At 42.1% G+C, this 21,209-nt stretch overlaps 1 protein-coding gene across 1 annotated transcript in view; it reads right to left on the bottom strand.

The window, feature by feature from the left end:
- Window positions 1-969: 969 nt before the first annotated feature.
- adamts10 (ADAM metallopeptidase with thrombospondin type 1 motif, 10) overlaps window positions 970-21,209 on the bottom strand; it is a 40,235-nt gene continuing 19,995 nt past the window's right edge. The window contains exons 12-25 of the mRNA XM_070832581.1: window positions 19,687-19,794; window positions 19,139-19,284; window positions 17,543-17,606; window positions 17,250-17,352; window positions 13,351-13,484; window positions 10,284-10,407; window positions 6,764-6,844; window positions 5,793-5,956; window positions 5,578-5,704; window positions 4,255-4,384; window positions 2,999-3,203; window positions 2,012-2,188; window positions 1,718-1,883; window positions 970-1,390 (exon numbers count right to left, since the gene is read on the bottom strand). Of these exons, the coding sequence (XP_070688682.1) occupies window positions 1,281-1,390; window positions 1,718-1,883; window positions 2,012-2,188; window positions 2,999-3,203; window positions 4,255-4,384; window positions 5,578-5,704; window positions 5,793-5,956; window positions 6,764-6,844; window positions 10,284-10,407; window positions 13,351-13,484; window positions 17,250-17,352; window positions 17,543-17,606; window positions 19,139-19,284; window positions 19,687-19,794 (1,839 nt within the window). The 3' untranslated portion in view covers window positions 970-1,280. The remainder of the gene's footprint in view (window positions 1,391-1,717; window positions 1,884-2,011; window positions 2,189-2,998; window positions 3,204-4,254; window positions 4,385-5,577; window positions 5,705-5,792; window positions 5,957-6,763; window positions 6,845-10,283; window positions 10,408-13,350; window positions 13,485-17,249; window positions 17,353-17,542; window positions 17,607-19,138; window positions 19,285-19,686; window positions 19,795-21,209) is intronic.

The following is a 21,209-nucleotide window of genomic DNA, read 5'->3' as shown; positions in this document are numbered from 1 at the left end:
GGATTAGCACCCGTGCTATAAAATGCTCTTTGAAAGCAGTGCGGTCAGAGGTCTTCACTCCTCCTCACTGGGCCTGTTCCTGCTGGCACAGCTGACTCACTGTGTCTCACTGTGCTCTGAATTTCCACTCACAGTAAAAGTTACTAGCACTGTCGAAATGAGTGGTAACATGTGGCAAAAATACCCTTCCTTCAAAAAAAAAAAAAAAAAAAAAAAAAATTAACAGCAGGGCCCCGTGCTGAGGGATTTTCAGATAATGATACTGAGCCGAGCTGTTAAAGTTCCTTTTTGAAGACTTTAATGCACAAGCTGCCACAGTCTGCAGCCACAACACAAAATAACATCCTATAATCTGAAAATGTCCTGGTGAGTCAGCACTGGCTTTGCTCACACTACTAAGGCTGCTAAGGCAGTGTCTCCTGTGCACCATGAAGCACTGTTTGACTGTAGAGGTGATAACATTTAAGCGAACTAACCAAAACGGCAAGACTATGGCGGGTTCACTGCAGCGAGACGTTTACATCTTCCACAGAGACATCAAGTCAATTCGCACCAAGACAAACATAAAATACAAAAGTCCTCTGACTGCTGACACTTTGTGCAAATCGAACTCTGCTCATACTTCAGCTGAATAACAGCGAGGACTTGATGGATACATTGATACGGAACAAAGCAATGTGGTCAAGTAACAACTATTAGATAACATAGAGACAAATCTTTCTTTTTATAGCATAAGATATTCCTTTTCAGGGGCAAAGATATCTGGAAAATCATTTTCTTTACAAAGTGGATTTTTTTTTTATTTATTCGGAACTAAACAACCTGTTGACGTACAGGTTAAAGAGAGTACTGCGACCAGCCCTGCGGCCAAAGTGAAATATAGTAGCACCAAAATATTACAACAGAGGGGTCTTTTAGAAAGACAGAGAGAGAGGGTTCATCCGAAAAGATGATGGAGGAAAGTTACTCTCTCCCTCTCTCTGTCTCTCCAGGTTTCAGCAGCCCTCCCTCCAGTGGAATGTAAAACTCAGCTCAGACTGTTTTGGCCCAGCTCGGCCCGGACAGGCGACTGGTTTGGGCTGCACTCTGGCTTGGAAAAAGGTCCCTCTTAACAGTTACAGGTGACCAGGTGTCAGTCCGACAGCGTCCCAGTTAGATCTCACACTCTTCGGATAGAGGTAGTGTGAGGGCTGCTGCTGCAAGGCTCAGTGGGAGGGTTTTCAGGCTTACTGTGAGCACAGGACCCAAAGATGGACGCTGTGAGTCTCATGGTGTCCAGTTCAGTGTCCCTGGCACGTCTTGCAGCACATTTGCCTGAAATATGGCCGGCTGCAGAACTTGAACCTGAGCACCAGGGGGCAGTAGGCCACAGTGTTCACATCTTTACACTCTGCAGGGAAAGAAAACAAACATGACACAGATTAATGACTGCTTTAGAAAGATACAATTTTACAGCAGATCTTTTAGAAACTTTACTACCACAAATATTATTAATATTGTCCACTTTTATTGTTCAAAAACTGTTCTGATGATCGCCAGTTTTAAATGATTTCAATGAGTGTCTAATTTTTCTCGCTGTATCAAAAACAAAAATGTTTTTAAACCCAAATTCTTAATTTGAGCACGACGACTTTACACCTTCTAAGTGGAAAATTGTTCTATATTAATCTGTCCATGAGAAATGAGAAGGGCCGTTGCGTGAACTTTGCCCTCTGACCTTCGGGGTTGTCTGTACTGACGGGCAGACTGAGGTCACATTTGCTCTTGCACTGCTGCATGGCTGCTGGCCGCTGATGTTCCAGACACTCATTGGACGGCTGGCCGGTGTGGGTCAGACACTGCACCGAACGCATCTCCTGACCCAGACCACACCTGGCAGAGCACTGAGACACATAAGCACACAGAACACACCAATAATTGAACTGGGGATTGTGTTAAGTACAAAACAGTTCAACAGTTATATCAAAAGCATATTGAGTTGGACCAAGAGTAAACCAAAAGCTGGCGTTACCTCTCCCCAGGGACCTGTCACCCACTGAGGGGGAGGGCAGCGCTGCAGGTTACAGCGCACCCTGGAGGTGGGCCGGCCATGTTTGGGGCACTTGGATTCTGGCAGCGTGTCACCGCTCTCCCCGCTCTTACACAAGACCACGCGGTGCCTGTAGCCAGGACCACAGCTGGGCGTACACTGCAGACAGAGTGGGAGATGAAGAAGGAGGGTGAAAAAAAAAAAAAAAGGAAAACATCGGGGAAGAGGGCAGGGAGATGGAGGCGATGGGAGGGTGTAGCGGGGGTCACTGCGGTCATGAGCATGCAAGAAGGAATCTTCTTAATCCAATCAGCAGAGGGCAGCAGCTGTATGAGAAACCAAGTCAAGAGCCTGCTTAGTTCCTGTAAGTCAGCTGGACGTAATTCCTCCTCTGTGTGTGCCATCGCTACATTACACAAGACGTCAGAGAAAAGTTGAACACTGCAGCACTTCTGACACCATTTAATTTGGTTTCAATTCATCCTGAACTGTGAGAACAAAGTTTAGCTCCAGGAACAAAGTGGATGTGGTAAGATGAACTTTTCAGGCCTGCTGTAGTTCAGGACACAAGGAAAAAGTCAAAAAGACATTGTATTAAAAGTGCAGTTTACATGTGTGCACAGATACACTGAAGGATGTAAAAGACGTCCATTAACTCCTGCAGAATCCTCGGAGTTAGAGTCTGAATTCCCTCATGACAAGTGTAACGATATGTATTCATGACTGCAACATGTTCAGTGTGATGTATCTGTCTACTCCGTGCCTCTGTTGTGTATTTCATGGTTAAGGTACTGTTGCTTTCTCCTGGCAGATATTTGGGTTTCTTCGGTTCAAATGGAAAATAAACTATTGCTTCATCTGAGAGGAATTCTGCAGAAAACTCAAGTATTGGTTCAAATTCAGCCGTGAGTTGACTGAAAAGCATTAGTGTGTGCAGAACACATGCATAAAGGGGACACGCCTGCCTACCTCTGACCAGTCCAGGGCCAGCCATTCAGGGGGGCAGCTGTGGTTGCTGCAGGGCTCAGTGAGAGAGGGGCGTGTGGGGGCACAGGCTGAGTCGTCCAGGACCTTTTCTTCCGTCGCAGAGATCCTCCTTTTACATAAGACCTCCCGTGTCCGCAGGCCGCCGTTACAGCTGCGGCTACACTCCGACCACTCTCCTGTCCACCAGCTAGAGGCACAGAAGAGTCCTTAGTTTGTTTTCAATTTCTTCATTCGCATCGCATAATATAGTGTGGACACACAACAATAATCTGTTATTAATCCCACAGCAGGGGAAATCTGCAGCATTACAGCAGGGATAGAATAGAATATGTCTTTATTGTCATTGTACAAGTACAGCAAAATTAAAATGGAAAACTTAAAGTGCAAGTGGATAGTGCAATATCTATATCATATAAATATCGAGATCAAATAAATGTTATTGTTAAGAAATAAATATCAATATTGATATGCAAAATTCAATTCACATTACTGCACATAAAAAATATTGAGATAACAGTTCTTTTTACATAGACGCCGATTATACTTTACTAACAGGAATTACAGGAAATTCCCACCAACATAATGTAACAACAAGTATTAAAATACTAACATTTTCTTAATAAGTGAAGAAAAATCTTCTCCAAATATGTCTGACTTTGAGATAGAACGCATAGATGGGTGGTGTAAGTGAGATAAAATGCTAAATGAGGAAATAAAAACACACCACTGCTGCCAGATCTCGTGACAGAACAAGCAACCAGGTCTATGGAACCAAGTCCAAAAGACACAACTTCAGTATTCAGTAACAGTATTCTTTATTGTGTGTTTTTTGTGTTTCATCCACTTAGTCCCTGGCTTTATTAGCAAAGTAGCTAAAGAAACGTGATTTTGATAAGATCTTTGGCTTCACTCACTGACTCACCTGTGTGTATGATCCTGCAACAGGACAATCTATCATGCATTTAAATAACGTATTGAAAACATCTGCAAAGGATTTTCTTAAGACATGTTTGACAGGTATAGTGGAGACAGACAGCCCAAATAAGAAACTACACTTTAGAAACAAGCCCAAAAAAACACCATCCACAACTACTAATATATGTAAGCAACTACGGGAAAACGAGCCCAAAGTTGCTTATAATAAGCCGACTTGGCGACTGTGAAAGACACACACATACAGGAACAACAGGAACGGCATAAAATCATCAAGAAATACACTTGTGTTCCACATTTCTCACCTCGGGGAGCACGGCTCAGTATTGCAGTATCTTCTCCTCTCTTTGGGTTTGCTCTTCTTGTCACAGAAGTGGTTGTAGATGACTGAGTTATCTGACTGCCTCTTACACACCACCTGCTGGATCTGTGCACCTGAACACAGGAGAGACGACACAAGACGAACGTACAAAAGGCGTGTTACAAGGGACCACAAATTCATTATTATTGAACCCTGTGAGCCTTTGACAAATGGAGCCTGCCGCATCATTGAAATACTATCAAAGAGGAGACAGAATGACTGATATTAAGTTATGTAATTTTCATCTTTACTCGCATTTTACAAAACTTCCACTACCTCGGTAAATGTTCACCCTCCACGTCCACGTTCACTCCACATCACCCCAAGTAAAAGTATTTATTTCTCAAAGAGGAAAAATAGCTTTTATCAGGTAAAGCAACATGGATTATTGACTTACAAAGGCCAGAAAGGAAAAGTGAGACTGGCTATGTGTGATACCTCCAGTCTCACAGCGTGTGAACCACTTAAAAGCCTCTCGCTTCAACACGGACACTCCAGTCTCATGATTTACAGTGTGTGTTATTATGGGAGACTGTATGTGTGTGTTGGTACATCCAAGTGAGAGAGAGAGAGAAAGAGACAGGGAGGGGGAGATGAAAAGAGTGGGAATGTCAACCTCTGTCATGTTTCAATTTAATTTAATGCATAATAAAACACACAGGGCTACATAAGCGTGTTATCATATTGCACTTTTACATGTTTTTACAAAAATGAAAGGGAGCTATTTTGTTAATATGCACAAAAACTGTGGCTGGTGTGGCCTCAGTAAGGCTGAAAACAGGGAGAAACAGCTAATCTGGCTCTTTCCAAAGGTAACACAATTAACCTCTTAAAGCTCATATATTGTGTATTTAATCTATATATAAATGACAATTTGTGGTTTTATGTTGGACTATTTCTTGACTGAGTGCGGTGATTTCAAGAAGTGAATTTCCTAAAATGTTGAACTATTCCTTTAACTAAATTTAAATGAACCAAATCTATACCCCAATAATTTACTGTAATCTTTACAAAAATGACTTTTCTTCACCTTAATCCAACAAATCTGACCCTAAGCGACCAAAAAATGTAATCCATATCCGTTATGTGACATCAGCCCCGTGTGAGTGGGTTCAGCCACATTACGGGAACATAAGTTACATCACATTTTGGAAACAAAACTTGCTCCCCGTAAGATAAACCGTTACATTTTAGGGTTAAGACATGAATGTTAAGTGAATGTAAGTCGGTGCAGCGTTGTCCTTGGCGACAGTTTGTGTGTGTCTACCTCCAGCGCAGAGAGACGAGCAGCGTGACCAGGACGTGTAGTGCCAGGCATAGCCGCTCTGAGGATCCCTGTTCAGAGGAGGGTTGAAACGATAGTGGATTCCTGGGTTCTCCTCCCGCACTAGCACCTAAACATACATACGGCCAAATATTTAACACCACACACTGGATTAAACACTTCTGAAGACCTGTTTTGTGGTTTCTTTCTCACGTTACCATGACAATCAGGGTTATGTTTGTTGGCCCCAGAGCTTCAAGAGTTTCTGGTCCGTCAGCGGGCCGCCTGTAGTGGAAGGTGGTGCCGGCAATATCGAACCTGCGCGGCGTGTCAATGGTCAGCTTCCCATTGATAAAGAACTGGTCCCCTTTACTCTTCAGCACTGGCACACAGAGGAGAGGGAGAAAAACATTGGAGGACATAAAAAAGCAAAAATAAAGACACTGATAGTCAGAAGTATCCAGGTAAAAGAACAAATAAAAGATCTGATCATTAACGGTGAAGTATTTAGGCTACTGGAGCTAGCACAAACACTGGAAGCGGGGGGGGGGGATTAACCTGCAACGAAAGTAAGACAGCTTTGGAGTTGGTTGAGTGCATTTTTGTGGAGCTACGCTCACTGCTCAACTGCTTCGCATTCAAAATAAAGCTGCTTTCATGCAATGTTAGCAGATTGGTAAGAAAAGCTACAGTTATCCAGCTTGGGAGGGTTCATGTATTACTCCAACATGGTCTTGTAGTCACACAATTTAAACAGCCTAAATTAGCTTCTTCTGTTATATATCTTTAAATGGCATTTAATAATCACTATATTATTGGTAACACCTGGGTTTTTCCTGCTGTAACAGGTCATGATGCAGCTCGTTTTGCAACAATAACCAGATCGCTGTGCTTCATCCAGCTACTTACTAAAGAAATCAATAACTTGACCCAATGTGGTGATTTAAAAAAGGACTTTATTGGCATAAAAATATTTTTTTGGCTTCTGCTATTAGGATTGCATCCATAACAAAGGTCTGTTACACAAATATAACAGACGTAGAATGCCATAACTGACCAATCAGAATCTAGAGTATTCAACAAACCCTTGTAATAAACTGATAACGATCTTCCAGAAGAGGTTAAGACAATCAAACAAAAACATCTTATTGCTACTAAACACTAAACGTTAGTGTGAATATCATCTTACCAAGGTAGTTGAGGGAGATGTTGAGCTCTTGTATGTGGATGAACACGGATCCTTTAGGGATTCTGACCACCTCTTCATAACCTGAGACACACATAGACCCACACAAAGTCAAAAATGAGCAAGGTGAGGGAGGTTTATTGACTGGAGGTCAGGGGGAGCGACGCATAAGTAGTGTTTAGCTCTGTGGGACGCCGATGGACTAAGCAGAGGCTTCAGATTCCAGCTGCATTCCTGGGCAGCCGGCCTCAGCTGTCCCGCTCAGCTCTTTGCTAGAGAGCGAGAACTATGCCAAGAGCCGGCCTCTCCTCTCTTTTCCTTCTTTCTATTCCCTCCATCTGTTTTGGTCTCTTCTTTTTAAGCTCATCTCACGTCCGCCTCGCTCTGCTTTTCTCAGCTCTGCTCTGCTGTCCAGCCAGCAGGCCAGCCACTACAGCCCTGTAAATAACTTCAGCCTCACTAGAGGAAGAAGGAATAAAGAATGAAGGAATGAAATAATTCCTTCCAGCACTTTGACCACAAGAGGAAAGGAGAGGCTTGGCTCGTGACCTCTCTGTGGAGCTCTGAGAGTTTAGACTGACCCTGCTCTGGGTTTCTAGATGGAGGCGTGGAGGACAGAGTTTGACGTTTTCGGCCCTTAGAGACGGAGAGCAAAAGTGCGAGAAAAGTGCGCTCTTCTACTTACAATCTGGGACTTGTACGGTAAACAGACAGAGCTGTAATCCTCCAGCCCCTGACACTTGAATAACCTCTCACCGAGTACCAGAACCACAGGCTGGACAGATGGAAAGAGACTTAAAGGGACATTGTTGAATCTAATCTGAGAGCAGGAACTAAGCAACACAGCAACCTCAATCTTCTATTTTCCGGGATGTAAGGAACTCCATTAGTCATTCAGTTGTTTTTTAAACTGTTTTACAGTATAGGTTAAACCTTAAAATCACCCGAGCAGAGAAGAGAATCATTGGCTACAGGCTTTAGGAGTTCAGAGAAATCTGCAGCTTGTTGTAGAAATGAGTAATTCTGACAGTCATGAATCTTTCTGTGCCCAGAATAACCCTCCAGTCCTGGCCCCGATTTTGGTTAGAGATGAGACCAACCTATACTGTAGTTGGTCGATTGAGTTTAGACTTTTAGGACTTTTGACAGGTTAAGTGTGTAGTATAAACTCAAATGAACTCAGTTTACTAAAGTTTTGATTGGCAAAAATGAATTTAGGAAATGGACATTATATGGCCAAAAGTATGTCAACACAACTGTCTATGAACCTTGAGCCCTAACTTTATCCCCATCTAACACCTCTGGGAGGTATTGGATCGCCGACTGAGAGCTGGGCCTTATCGCCCATCATCCACCTCACTAGTACTCTCTACTAATCTCTGCAGCCAGGCTCTTAAATCTTGTGGAAAACCTTCCCAGAAGCTGTTATAGCAGAATAATAATATCCATGATTTTGGAATGAGGTGTTCAACATGTCCGATGTCCACAAACTTTTGACCATATGGTGCACACTTTCATAACCGAACAGATGCTTTTTGTACGGTAGGCTATCTGTACGTGAAACAGGTGCAAGAAGTTTTCTGTGGCTCTGGAGGGAGGTCTTGATGTCTCGCCTTAGGCATGGAGACGACACATTTTTAAGACTGTGTTAGTGAGAATGACGTGCACCTTTACAGGGTATTATCTAGTTGTGTGATGGAAACTGTAGGAGCCAGTACTCAGGAATTTGGGAATAAAAATCAGGGAGTCTCAACCTCTGCTGCTGATGTCTTGAAATCCCCTAATTTAACTGAAGTGTAATATTGAATCAGTAGAGCGCCCCTTTAAAAATAGCACTGAGCATGGAGACTATCCCCACACGTGAACACACGAGTTCACAACCTACAGTTCGACTTCAGCCTTAGTAAGACACTTTTTGGGCCAACAATAATATCAGGTATTTTGAGGGTAGTTGAGACCTCAGCTGGGGTTAACAGACCGACTGAGTCACTGTGGTCCAGAGCATGGCTGCCTGCTCAGGGTGCGTCCCCTCTGAGGAATCCTGGAAGGGGGTGAGTGGTGTTGACAGTTGGGTGAGAAACTCTGAGGTTGGTGTTGTGGGGAGAAATATGACCCAGAATAGATCCAAAGGCAGCCGGACCTCAAGCCACACTGGTCGGACCGCAGCTAAATTTGTCTGCCACGTGTCCAAGGGTGGCTGGTGGATAAATATATGTATGTATATACAGCGTATGGTATGTATATGTGTATATATATTTCTGATTCCTCATGTGCTAAGAGTTTTTCGAGGAGTTTCTCTTTGTCCTCTCAGAGATCTTTGGTTAGCTCGGTAAACGTTGATGTGCATCTGTGTATGATATTGACTTGACTCAATGTATTTGTTCATTGTATAAGGTACCAGTGTAATCTTTATCCAAAAATATGTGGACTCTATAGGTCCAAATGTATGCCAAACAACCTCCACTTAGTAGCCCACGCTTGCTTTTACTCCTTATCTTGTATTTAACGTAATTTATTGTAACATCTTACTCAGTCAACGCAATACTCACGCATGATGAAGCGTTTTGGCTCTTGAGTGGTTTAAATCACATTTCTCTGAGAGGCATTTTTCTGCTAGTTTTTGGTAGCTTCATTCTACAGACTCACCTTCCTTGCTGTGTACCTCAAGAGTCTATATTGGGACCTATTCCTTTTTCTACGTATATGCTTCCCCTTGATCCCATAAGTACAAGACCTAATATATTGCTTCATTTGCATGCAGATGATACTTTATTATATTCTTCTGTCAAACCCCATACAAAGCCTATATTAATGGACTAATGAACCTACAAGGCTTTGCAAATAAGACAAAGCAGGAATTTATTGACATTGTAACATAATATAATGAATGATGTCCCCTGTAGTCATGCAAAAACTGCTTGGTGTAGACATAATGATGGATAACACTAGTGATCCTTACTATCTGTAATGCCAACTTAGAATCTGGGCTACATCAACTCTCAACGGCTGTATATGCATATCATTTATCTTGAAGCATTCATCAGAAATACCATAAGCACAGCAGGTGCTGTAATAAATGATTGTCCTACAGCTACATAGAGTTTTGTTGGCTTTATCAAATAAATAACTGTAACAGTATGCTGCTGTGAACAGAGTTTGCATGTGAACAGACAATTATACGATACATTTTGAATGTCTGGGGTATCCTAACTCACACTGCAAGGCAGCATTCCAAGATGCATTCACAATCCAGAGTATCAGAATCCAAACTTTGCATGTGCACATTTTTGGGACAACAGACTGATTATATTGCGTAACTTCTCATGGTAAATGCCTCACGTTAACCTAATCTAATTCTCAGGAGAGCGGAGACTGTTCCAAATCCACTTTAAACTGCTCTTACCCCTGCCAATAAAATCAAGACAGACAAAATCTTTATCTATATGTGCAGAAACCTCTGTGGCAGCAGCTCCCTAAAGAAAACTGATGAGACACATAGGGCTGGATTGTTATAGTGGTGTACCTCCTTCAGGCAGCGAGTCATTGAAGAGTCCCTCCACAGACACACAGCTGCTCCCATCACCCCCGCAGATCCGGCAGCGGTCCTCGCGAACGTCTGAGCCGAGGATACGATCACAGCCTACATGCTGCGAGAAGGGAGAAACGATTGAGTTGCAGGGTCACTGAGGGTCGTGGGTGAAGGGGCACAGTCAGTAAGTCGAGAGGTGTCGGAGGCCAGGCTGAGGGATTACCCCTAATGTCTTCCAGACCACTTCTTCAAAACACAAAAATATCAGATGGTAAGTCCAGATGTGTTTTCTGATCCTGCGCAGACTAATGCTCTTAGGTTGCTAAACTCATAGCTGTCGACATAAATAAGTTTCATGATGAGGGTAGCAGGTGGTTTTACTCAAACTCTTTAACAGTGGACCAAACCTAAACAAAAGTGTAGGGAATGAATGGCAACTGCTCTCACTCTCATATATTCATATGGCAGTTGCTTATTGTAGAGAGGGATAATGAGGCTTACGTTTATTTTTACTTTTACACTGATTAGATCACAGTTTAAAACTAAACCCAAAGTTGAAGCTGTGATTCACCCCGAGGTTTTCTGGTGGCGTTGTAATGTTTGAAATGATACAGGTCTATAGCAGCAGAAGGCCCCTTGTTTCTACATGCAGACAGCTTTTCCCAGAGCTCATGGGGACCAATAGCACAGAATGTGTATAAAACACCACAATTAATCATCACTTGATTGATAAGTAAATCAACAAAAAATTGGAAACTATTAGTCGGTTAAATTATCAAGCAAAAATGCCATACCAATGTCACAGGATTGGGATTTCATGCCTTTTCTTATGTTGTGCCAATGGAATTGATGAAAAGATAGAATGTTTTCCTATTTTTTGAAATTGTATAGGAAAATTTTATTGACGAAATAATCTGTACTGAAAATAATGGTTTGTTGGAGCTTGATTTTCTGAGGGCATCAAAAATGACAAATTTTCGATTTTTGATGGACACAAACAAACAAACGTAACAAAACAGCATAATAATAACTATACACAGACCCACCTTCACCTTAAATAACTCTGCATAGCACACCGAGAGAAGTCAAAGTCTAACAAGAATAAAGAAAAATCAGCAAGGATGCAAAGATTAGGATTAATAATTGCTCCAATGACAGAGCAACTCAACACTGGTCTAACAGGTGTTGCTCATGTTTTGTACACTCTGGACCAGATTGACTAAATGTGGCGCATTCTGCTGAAAACACATGCTGCATTTATTAGGCTATAGTCGCAATGTTTGCAAGGTGCACCTCTCTCCTCACTGCATATGGATTCCAGGGCGTATTACACAAATAATATGAGAAGACATGTTAACAGCGGGTGACTTGATAGATTTACTGAGCTATGTCTTAATTTTATGAATAGTACTTTCTCAGTAGTTTTTCTCAGGTGGGGTTGGCCAAAGTAAATAATGATATAAGATCACTATAACTTCTGAGTTCAGTAATCTCAGAGAAATCCTAAATCTGAGGTTATGATCTCTGTTTCTCTAGCGGACCGCTTTTGGAGGTTCATTACCAGCCGCTGTCCAGGAGCTGACTGCGTAATGAGCTGCTGTCATAGTAAATCAGGCATTGACTACACACAGATTGTGGCCACAAGCTCAGTGACAACCACAGACGCACAATGCCCTCTTCTCGGCAAATCTGGCCCTATATATTTTGTCCAACAGATCCGGGAAAAATGGCCTCTGACAGATGTGGCTTTTTTTCTGCAGCGGCATGTTGTGATCAACTGGACTATCTGTTCCTATTTCTACCTCCTACATTTCTCCCTCTTTCCCTCTGTTTCTCCCCTCTCCTCGCTTCTGACCCCAACTTTGGAACTGAAGCGAGAGTGGGGCTGCAAACAAGAGACGGAGATGTCTCCACAGTGATTTTGATGTTTTATTTGCACATAAAATATATGAGTGGTAAGATGATAGAGTGAAGAAGAGGGGAGGGGGAAGCTCTGACTGGATTGCAGGTTGAAAGGTTGCAAGAAAAGGGAAAAGAAAGAGAAAAAAAAAATAGGAAGGACATGGAGAGAAAATGAAAGGAATGGATGTAGAGAGACAGAAAGGGGGAGAGAAGAAGAGAGCGAGATAATAAGACCGCAGTGAATGAAAGCGTGCCTGCAGTGCAGACAGACTAACAGCTGAGCTGGAGGGTCACTGAGTTCCTCCAGAGCAAAAACAGAGCAGAGAGCAGGGAAAAAAAAAAGAGGAGAGGTGGAGGAGGAGAGAACAGAGAGGGCATGTTGATAAACAAAATCCTCTTTTTGGATGAGTGCAGCCTCCCCCAGCTCCTCGGTCTACCTAACCTCTGAGACACTTGAAATAAAACGAGATCATGGGGGGTAAGAGGCAGGAAAGGGGGAGCTGAAAAATAAAATCTTCTGGCACTCTACAAAACCGCAGGCAACCATAAAATAACAAGCTGGATATCCTGAAGTTTGAGTTTTTTTTCTCTTATCCAAAGCTTCCACTTACTTTCTGGAGAAGAGCTACATCCAAAATAAACAAGAAGTGGAACTAACAACAGATTGGGAATCAACAGCAACCACGTAAGCTGCCCGCTTTTACCATTAGGGTTTTTTTTTCTCCATCTATATCCTTTCACAAATGGGCCATATGGGTGTCAAAATGGGTTCCAGAGACGTGCTGGAGCTCCAGGTGGTGTCCACTTCATCAGACTGAGCAGCAGTTACATGTTTTGTTTTCATCAACAGCTGGGATTAAGAGAGAAATTTGGTAATGGGACTCTAAGATCGCTGCCAAAGTTAAGAAAATCTATCAGTTACGCAGCTGATTGTGATGATCGTCAGCAGTCAGTGTGTAAACTAGACAGCGGCGGCTGGCCAAAGTCTAGACAGCGAGTATAAACAATATTATCAGTGTTGAAGACAGTCGTGTATTCACTCTCTATTCTGCTGCTTCAGCTTACCCGGTCTGCTCCCATTGCAGACGTCTAATGGCTTGTGTTTCAATCAAACGCTTCCACCGGTTGCTTACTACACAAACACACACAAAGATCTCACCTTACACTCTCCGTTAACACACACATCCAGAGAGTCGTCTCGGCAAGGCGTGCCGTCCACCACAGCTGGAGCGCGCTCTGTGTAGAAGTTGTATCCTTCTGCCAGGCAGTTGAGAGAGCAGGGCTTCACCCCACCTACACACACACACACACACACACACACACACACAGGGAGCAGGGCATACAATATGAACATCCCTGATCTATCAACACAAACCCATTCAAGCTTGGCTACATGCACAGGCCCAAATGTAACTGCAATATACAGGTACTGTATGTCTGCACAAATAAACAACAATATTCTACACATTTTAAAGGCTTTCACACAACAGATGGCAAAAACCTTTTATTCTGTTTATGTTTCTAGTGCACTGGTTTTACAGGACTTTGGGACAAAACAGCATTGACTATTTTCTGTCTAGAAATGTATCACTGAGATCAGGAGATATGATCAAAAGGTAAAAAAACTGCGACTAAAATTGACCTTGAGGGGAGACTCGAGAAAAAATGGAAGTTAAATGACAGTTACAAGTCACATTTAAATAACAATGTGCAACTTTCACCTCAAAACTGTGTGACATGATTGAAAGTCCAGAACAGCTACTGGACTTGAGCTGGAGGTGAGAGTGTTTTGTTGACGACAGAGCATCAGTATACAGGCTTTGTTTCCCAGTTTATAAAAGCTCGGAGATGATTTTTGCCCACTGAATGTCATGGAAAAAGTCATTTCAGACATCTCTCCAAAAACAGAAACTTTATCAGCCTGCTAGCCTGTGGTTTGTATTCTGCAGCCTGATGCAAATATCCCAAACTGCCCTGTCACTGTGCTGTCAACCAAAACTCCTGCAGGGCAACTAAAACTGAATTTCTGCACCAAACCGCAGCTCTAGAAGTCATGTTGGGTGTTTTATATGGTTATTATGCCTTTTTGAACGCCTGATTAAAGAAAGAAGGACGACTGACAACAGATACGAAGACTGCTTTAAATATTAATGTGACAATAAAGACATAAGTGTTGCTTTTCATTATAGATTTCAACACTGTAACACAATGTGTAAATCCTATTCACTGAGGCATGTGGTGAATAGTTACATGTGTCATATTGACATGTGTGACTGGTTGAGAGTTGAGCACATGCTTCACTGGATGCAATTCATCCTCATGCAGGGTGCAGAGAGGAAAGGAAGCATGAGAGAGAGAAGCGTCTGCAGTCAGTGCTGACGACCAGAGAGCAAGCAGCTGAATGTGACACACAAACAGACAAAACTACTGAATACTGTGAATGAGAGAATGCATACAAATATGCTCTTTCACAGACGGAGCACTGAGGATGGGTACATCAAGACAATTATACCGTGTTAGTAACATGATTCCCACTGAACCAACCTTTAAATAATGTACTGCATATGCACGTCCAACTAACATTTGCAAAGATAGTTATTAATTTACTGTCATATACAACAAGAATCAATAAAGAAGCAATAAATTATAATATTTGAGAACCTGGAAGCAGAAAATGTTGGACATTTGTGCTTAAAAAATGACTCAAACGTTTAATCCATCATCTAAACAGCTGGCAGGTGTAAGTCAATTAATCGTTTGTGAGCTAGTTGAATTTCTTCTTTACTTTTTCAAAAGAACATATGAGTTCAGTATTCAGTGGCTCCACTGGTGTGATGTAAGTAATGATGTAAGTGAGGTGTAAATATACACTGCTACAAGGCAAAAATTCAAAAATACACAAACACACACACCTACATGTGCAGAGACACTTGTGGACACACTCACACAGTAAAGTATGATGTGCACTTGCATGATTATACCGTTTTCATCCTTTGACTCTCGGTTTTCTCTGTATTCTTTTCACTGCCAAGACACACACACATGCGCACACTCACACACGCGCGCACACACTCACACTCACACACCCACACACACACACCCTGGTGCTGGAGGTCCTCTCCAGCCAAGTCGTATATATCCTTCATTCGTCTGTGCAGCTCGCCAACAGCTCCACTATTTGAGTGGCTGTTGACATCAGTCTGGGCTGTGTTTGTTTGTGCTGGCAGAGCTGAAGCAGGTACAGTATGTACTGGGGCGGGGAGAGAGAGAGAGAGAGAGAGACAAAGACACAGAGAGAGAGAGAGAGAGAGAGAGAGGGGGAGAGTATGTACTGGCACGGCCTGCAGACGATATAGTGGTCAGACTACGGAAAACTACAATTCCCATGGTGCCTAGCTTTGGCAGGGCAATCATGGCTTGCAGCAGGGTGGGTGTGTGTGTGTGTGTGTGTGTGTGTGTGTGTGTGTATCAGAACTTGCAGGGTGTGTTGTACGGAGTGTGAAGTTTGAATGTGAAGGCTGTTGGACTGAGAGGCAGCAAAGCTTAAACGACAGACCTTTTTTAATGAACTGTCCTTGGCTGCCTGAGCTGAGGGAGAAAGGCTGCCTCTGTTCTCAGTGTCAGGACAGAAACAGAGAGAGAGAGCGAGAGAGAGAGAGAGAGAGATTGCATAATGGTGAACTAAATAAAGTGAGAGACGGACAGACATTTACAGAGGCCGAAGCAGGAAAGACAAAGAAAAAGAGCAAGAAGGAGGAAAGGAAGTTGCCTTTGCTGATTTAGAGGGTAAAAGTGAAAGGAAGAATGCTGAAAAGAGAGTTTGAGGAGAGTGAGAGGGCTGCAGAGGACAGAGAAGGGGCTGGGCGGTGTGATCTGGCCTTAACGCGGGGCAGAGTCTATGGCACTGCTCCTATTTTAACAGCTGCAAGGGATTTCCATTGTAAAATCAGCTGACTTGATGAAAGGAGCACTTGTTGCCTGAAGTTGGACTTGGCTGGCCGGCCATCTCTGTAAGCCATTATGTTTTTGGAGGGCTAGATTAAAGGCAGTTATGTCGTTGAAACTATTTATCTTTCACGTCCAGTGTAGTGCTCATCAGGAGCGAGGAATTCTCGCAAGGCATTGTGGGATGCATGGCTCTCTGCAGCCAGCATCTGTGGGCCAGACAGGAGGGAGTCTGCAGTTTCGATTCACTGCTGACCCTCTCCACACACACACACACACACACACACACACACACACACACACACACACACACACACACCTCCTCATTTCATCTTTCTGTCCATCTTCATCTGTCATCTGTTCACCTTTAATATTCTCTTCTAAATCAACTTCTCACCTCGTCTTTTCTGTCATTTAAATTCCGGCAACAAAGTGGAACAGCAACGATATGTTAAATTATCACAGTGTCACAGAAGACTTACATTTGTTTTTAGGAAAATTACTGTGTGTAGTTTATCTGTCTGTTAACCTACAGGTTCACTGAGGGCATTTTAGCTAGTTTATATACTATAAATCCGGGTGGTTTACTGTGTTAAACTACCCAACAAATACAGCAAATTAACAAAAAGAACATGTAGCATGTAAGATGTTCATGTCATGACCATATTAAGTATGTTTTAATCCCCATGACCCTGCACAGGATAAACAGAGATACAGGTATTGGATAGATGTAACTTCTATGTAAAATTTAGGTCTATTAAGTATTTAGCTTTCAGATTTCAGCATATAATGAAAAGTGCTATCTGAAATAGCAGTACCTTATAATTGTATAATTGTAAATAACAAGATGTTCATAAAATTAAAATAAATAATAATAATAATAATAATAATAATTTGGCTGGCGACCAGTCCCGGGTGTACCCCGCCTCTTGCCCAAAGTCAGCTGGGATTGGCTCCAGACGGATAAGCGGTATAGATAATGGATGGATGGCTAATAATAATAATAATGATCTAGTTAGTAAATTAATAGACACATAGACATACACACACATGTGCATACAAACACACACATAAATACAGCACACCCCATCCAAAGGTCGGCTACTCACTCACCCCCTCTGTATGGCTTCCAGGTATAAAACTTTCCCCGGAAAGGAACGCTGTCAAAATCAGAGCACTGAATCTCCCGGAAATCCCGAGAGGCTGGAGGGCACTCCTGTAACACACACACACACACACACACACATATTTACATATATGTATACATGCACCACAGGTGCAATGAGTCCCACGCAATGACCGCACATACAACAAATTAAATCAAATAATATTCACTATTTTGATTACTATAAGTTGACCGGTCGATGATGACGGTGCTGATGATGAAGATGAGAAGCAGTACTCACATCAATATTGCAGGACCTGAAGCGCTTTCTCTCTCCGAGACAATACTTTCCACCGATGGTTGGCCTACAACCAAACACGAAGAGACTCAGGCCAGTCAGTCACATCTGAGTACAATTTAACAAGATCTAGCCTCCATCACATCACTGCACAACACTGGCTCCTGATGTCTGCTGTGTCTGCCTTCATCAGTGTGTTTTCAATCTCACTGTCTGTCTCTTTTATTGCTTTATATCGTCTATCACAGACCATCACACACACCTCTGCATTACCAAAAAAAAAAACAGCTGAGGAGGAAGCCAGAGCCAGCCACCGTCAAAAAGCTGCTTCTGATAAACTCTCAACAAATTTTAACAGGATGGAGCCAAAACAAATGTGCAAACGATGCTCAGAAATGATGCGATAGAACACAGTTGGCTTCAGATTTGGGTCAATTCATTCTCAGTTTAATCAGTTCAAGATGAGGGATCTGGTGACTGTGGTTCAAAAGCAAGTCTGTTAGCTGTTTGGTGACGATTCAGACTCCAATCTGAATTATTTAATACACAACATGAATGAAAATGGTGGCACTTCTGCCTGCAAGAAGGTCCGGGAAATAAACTTTCTCTGCTGTGTTGGCATGTTCCTCCCATGTGTTTTGTGACTTTTATCTTAGCGCTCCACTTTCCTCCCACAGGTGAAACCGATCAGCCATTTTCTCACAATGTAAGCATCTAACTTTTTCTTTGCAGAGACCAATTCCCAAACCTGACGCATTAGCCATACCGCTTTTTTTCCCCCATACACTGTACCTCATTGTTTGGAACTGACTGGGATCATTCGCCCATGTGTAAAGCAGCACAAAGCTGTAACTACACCTGTTTTTCTGAGTTGTAAGTGACGACAAGTACAAAACAACATTCTTTGAGGCTTTAATTCTCTTTTATTTATCTATTTAAGTGACTATCAACAGTGTTTAATTCAGGTAAGTCATTTCTGGTGGACATTTAAACCATTGCAGCCAGTATAAGAACAGCCACTGAGCCACTATATTGCATCAATGCCTCACTATAGTTTACTGTGTAAATAGTTTGCCTTTTGTAGAAGATCGTATTCCCAGTGTGGCCTTTTGAAGCCTTAATCACACGATCACACTGTTTGATATTCCATAGTCCGGTGATATTCACCTGATTGACAAGGAAAACACGGCAAATTACTTATTATTACATAATTATACATTATATAAATGATTATCTTATTTCTCGCCTCAAATGTTTTCCAAAACACATTTCTTTGAAGCATTTTCGTGATACATGAAAAAGTTTCCAAATGAGCCACCATGTTGATCTGGTTTGAAATCTGGGAGCAGACAGCCAGTGAGTGAAAGCTTTCAGGAAGAGTTTGTGCAGTTGTAAAAGCGTCTGATACTGGGAAGATGAACTCCTCACATCCAAAAATAGAGGAGTTGTTCTACGAAGTATTAGCCAGTTTGGACAAGAGGACAAGTTACAGCCACCAATAACTCTTCCAGTGGACATATTGGCATGTGTGGGTTGTATTAAAACAGATTTGAAAAAGCCTTATCTATTGATCGAACTGGGAAGAAATTGTACCCATACCTGGGGCTGTCACAGTGTCTGATAGAGGAGGAGACTCCTCCTCCACAGGTCCTGCTGCACTCCTCCCAGGGGGACCACAGACCCCAGCCCCCGTCCACGCCCTCTGGACAAGTCCCATACGCCACACACACCCTCTTGTAGCACCACTGCAGCACAAACACACATGTGTTTATACACATTTTCAGCAGAATTCACATGTAAACACAAAGGTGAACTGAAAAGGTAAGAAGGCAAAGACTTGTAAAGATATAATACGACTGATCAAAAGGCAAAAGACAAATCAATAATTCAAGATATCCTACAACCCCAAGATAGTTATTTTTACACTGTTTGTGTTTTTCAGGGTGATTTTTTTTTTCTTTTAAATGGTTTATCCCATAAATATTTTTATTGGACTACATGTTATCTAAACAAAACAACAGCCAAGATGAGTCAGTGTGAGAGAGGAGAACCAGTTCCACATGAACAACATCATTCTTCCAACACCAGCCGCATTTAGCCTTTCTGACAAAAATAAAAAGAATAATATAAGAAAAGGGTTCATTTACCCCTTTCTCTATAGTGTTGGTCTGACAGATGGTTCCCTCTGCAGCGGGAATGCTGCTGGTGATGCAGCGGTTGCTCTTGCTCATGCACCAAAGTTCACTGCAGACTTCCTGTGTGAAAGAGAATAAAAACATTGGAGAGTGAAAAAAGAAAAAGAGGAGAACAAAGCATAGAATGAGACAAACTGTGAGTGCTTCTGCATATGTCCTTTATAAAGACACAAGGTCAGACACACTCGTGTCCACCTTCCTCTCTGCTTGCTCTACAGCGATGCCTATAACACATGGGGGTTATGTTTTATTGTGTACATATGCTCTGACCGCATAGTATCGATAATAATGAGTCTATAAAGTAGTATAATGTTCCAGATGTCCATTCAGTCTGAACCTGGCACGATAAAAGCTGACCATGCAATAAAGTGAATGCTACTCAGCAAAGTTATTGCAAAATGTTTCTGGTTGTCAGAGAAACCGAGGACCAGAGGAACACAAATTTGATTGAGTAGTGAGATAAAAAGCTTTAATTAGGATTGAGTCATCTAAAATAAAAAGTCAGTCTGGCTCCACCAGATTGGACAACAAATACTGACAAACAGTAAAAAAGGCTAAAAATAACATAGAAAGTTCTAGTTCAAAAGTAATAATCTGACGAATCTGAATATCTGAACATCTGAATATGATAAAATCACGAAAACGTGAAAGTAAAAAAAGAGATAATAGAAAAGAAAAAAGTTAAGAATTAAGCAGATTTAAGAATATTATTATTTCTACAGTATGTGAACAATTTAGAGATACCTTAAGGGTACAATCCAAAAATAGTGAGAAGGCTGTTATATCTGACCTTAAGCATGACTTTGGCATTTTTAAACCTGGGTCTTATTTTTACATATTTTGGGTTGGAAGTGACTGGTAGGTACAAAAAGGTTTGGAATTGATACAACGCTTCAGCCAGCAGCTGGAAAGAGGCTTCAGTGCTCATAATGTAATCTGTTGGGACAAATCACGCCTGTAAAAACATGCCAGCTAAAAGTGGTTGTTTTTGCCGCTGACATGCACAGACTGACAACATTTCAGAAAGGATCCCTGCAGACATAGACCTGTAAGATCCTTTATGTTTAACCAGAAACAACTGTTATATTGCTCCATTCAAAGCCACCAGACTCCATTGACAAAGACAGTAATCTTACCTTGTAGAAAAAACAAGTTTCTAGCCTAGTGCTGTATGTGACTTTGGTGTTTCAAAATGTTAGTTAGATCCAAACTGACTCCTTAAAACACCAAAGTCACACAACTGCACAAACCAACTAACCAACTGAGGTGGCGGTGGACTTGCAGCTCCCATGTTCTGCAAGGTAAAGTTACTGTCTTTGTCAAAGGGGTCTGGTGGCCTTGAACCGAGCAATACAACTTCTTTTGTTTCTGGTTAAACAAAAAGGATCTTACAAGTCTATCTTTGTAGGGATCCTTTCCATAATGTTGTCAGACACTTCTGATAACAATCTGAGCCTGTCAGTGGCAAAAATAAG

This window comes from Pempheris klunzingeri, chromosome 6, assembly GCF_042242105.1.
Source record: "Pempheris klunzingeri isolate RE-2024b chromosome 6, fPemKlu1.hap1, whole genome shotgun sequence".
Taxonomy (NCBI): Eukaryota; Metazoa; Chordata; class Actinopteri; order Acropomatiformes; family Pempheridae; genus Pempheris; species Pempheris klunzingeri.
This window is presented reverse-complemented; position numbering and strand designations above follow the sequence as displayed.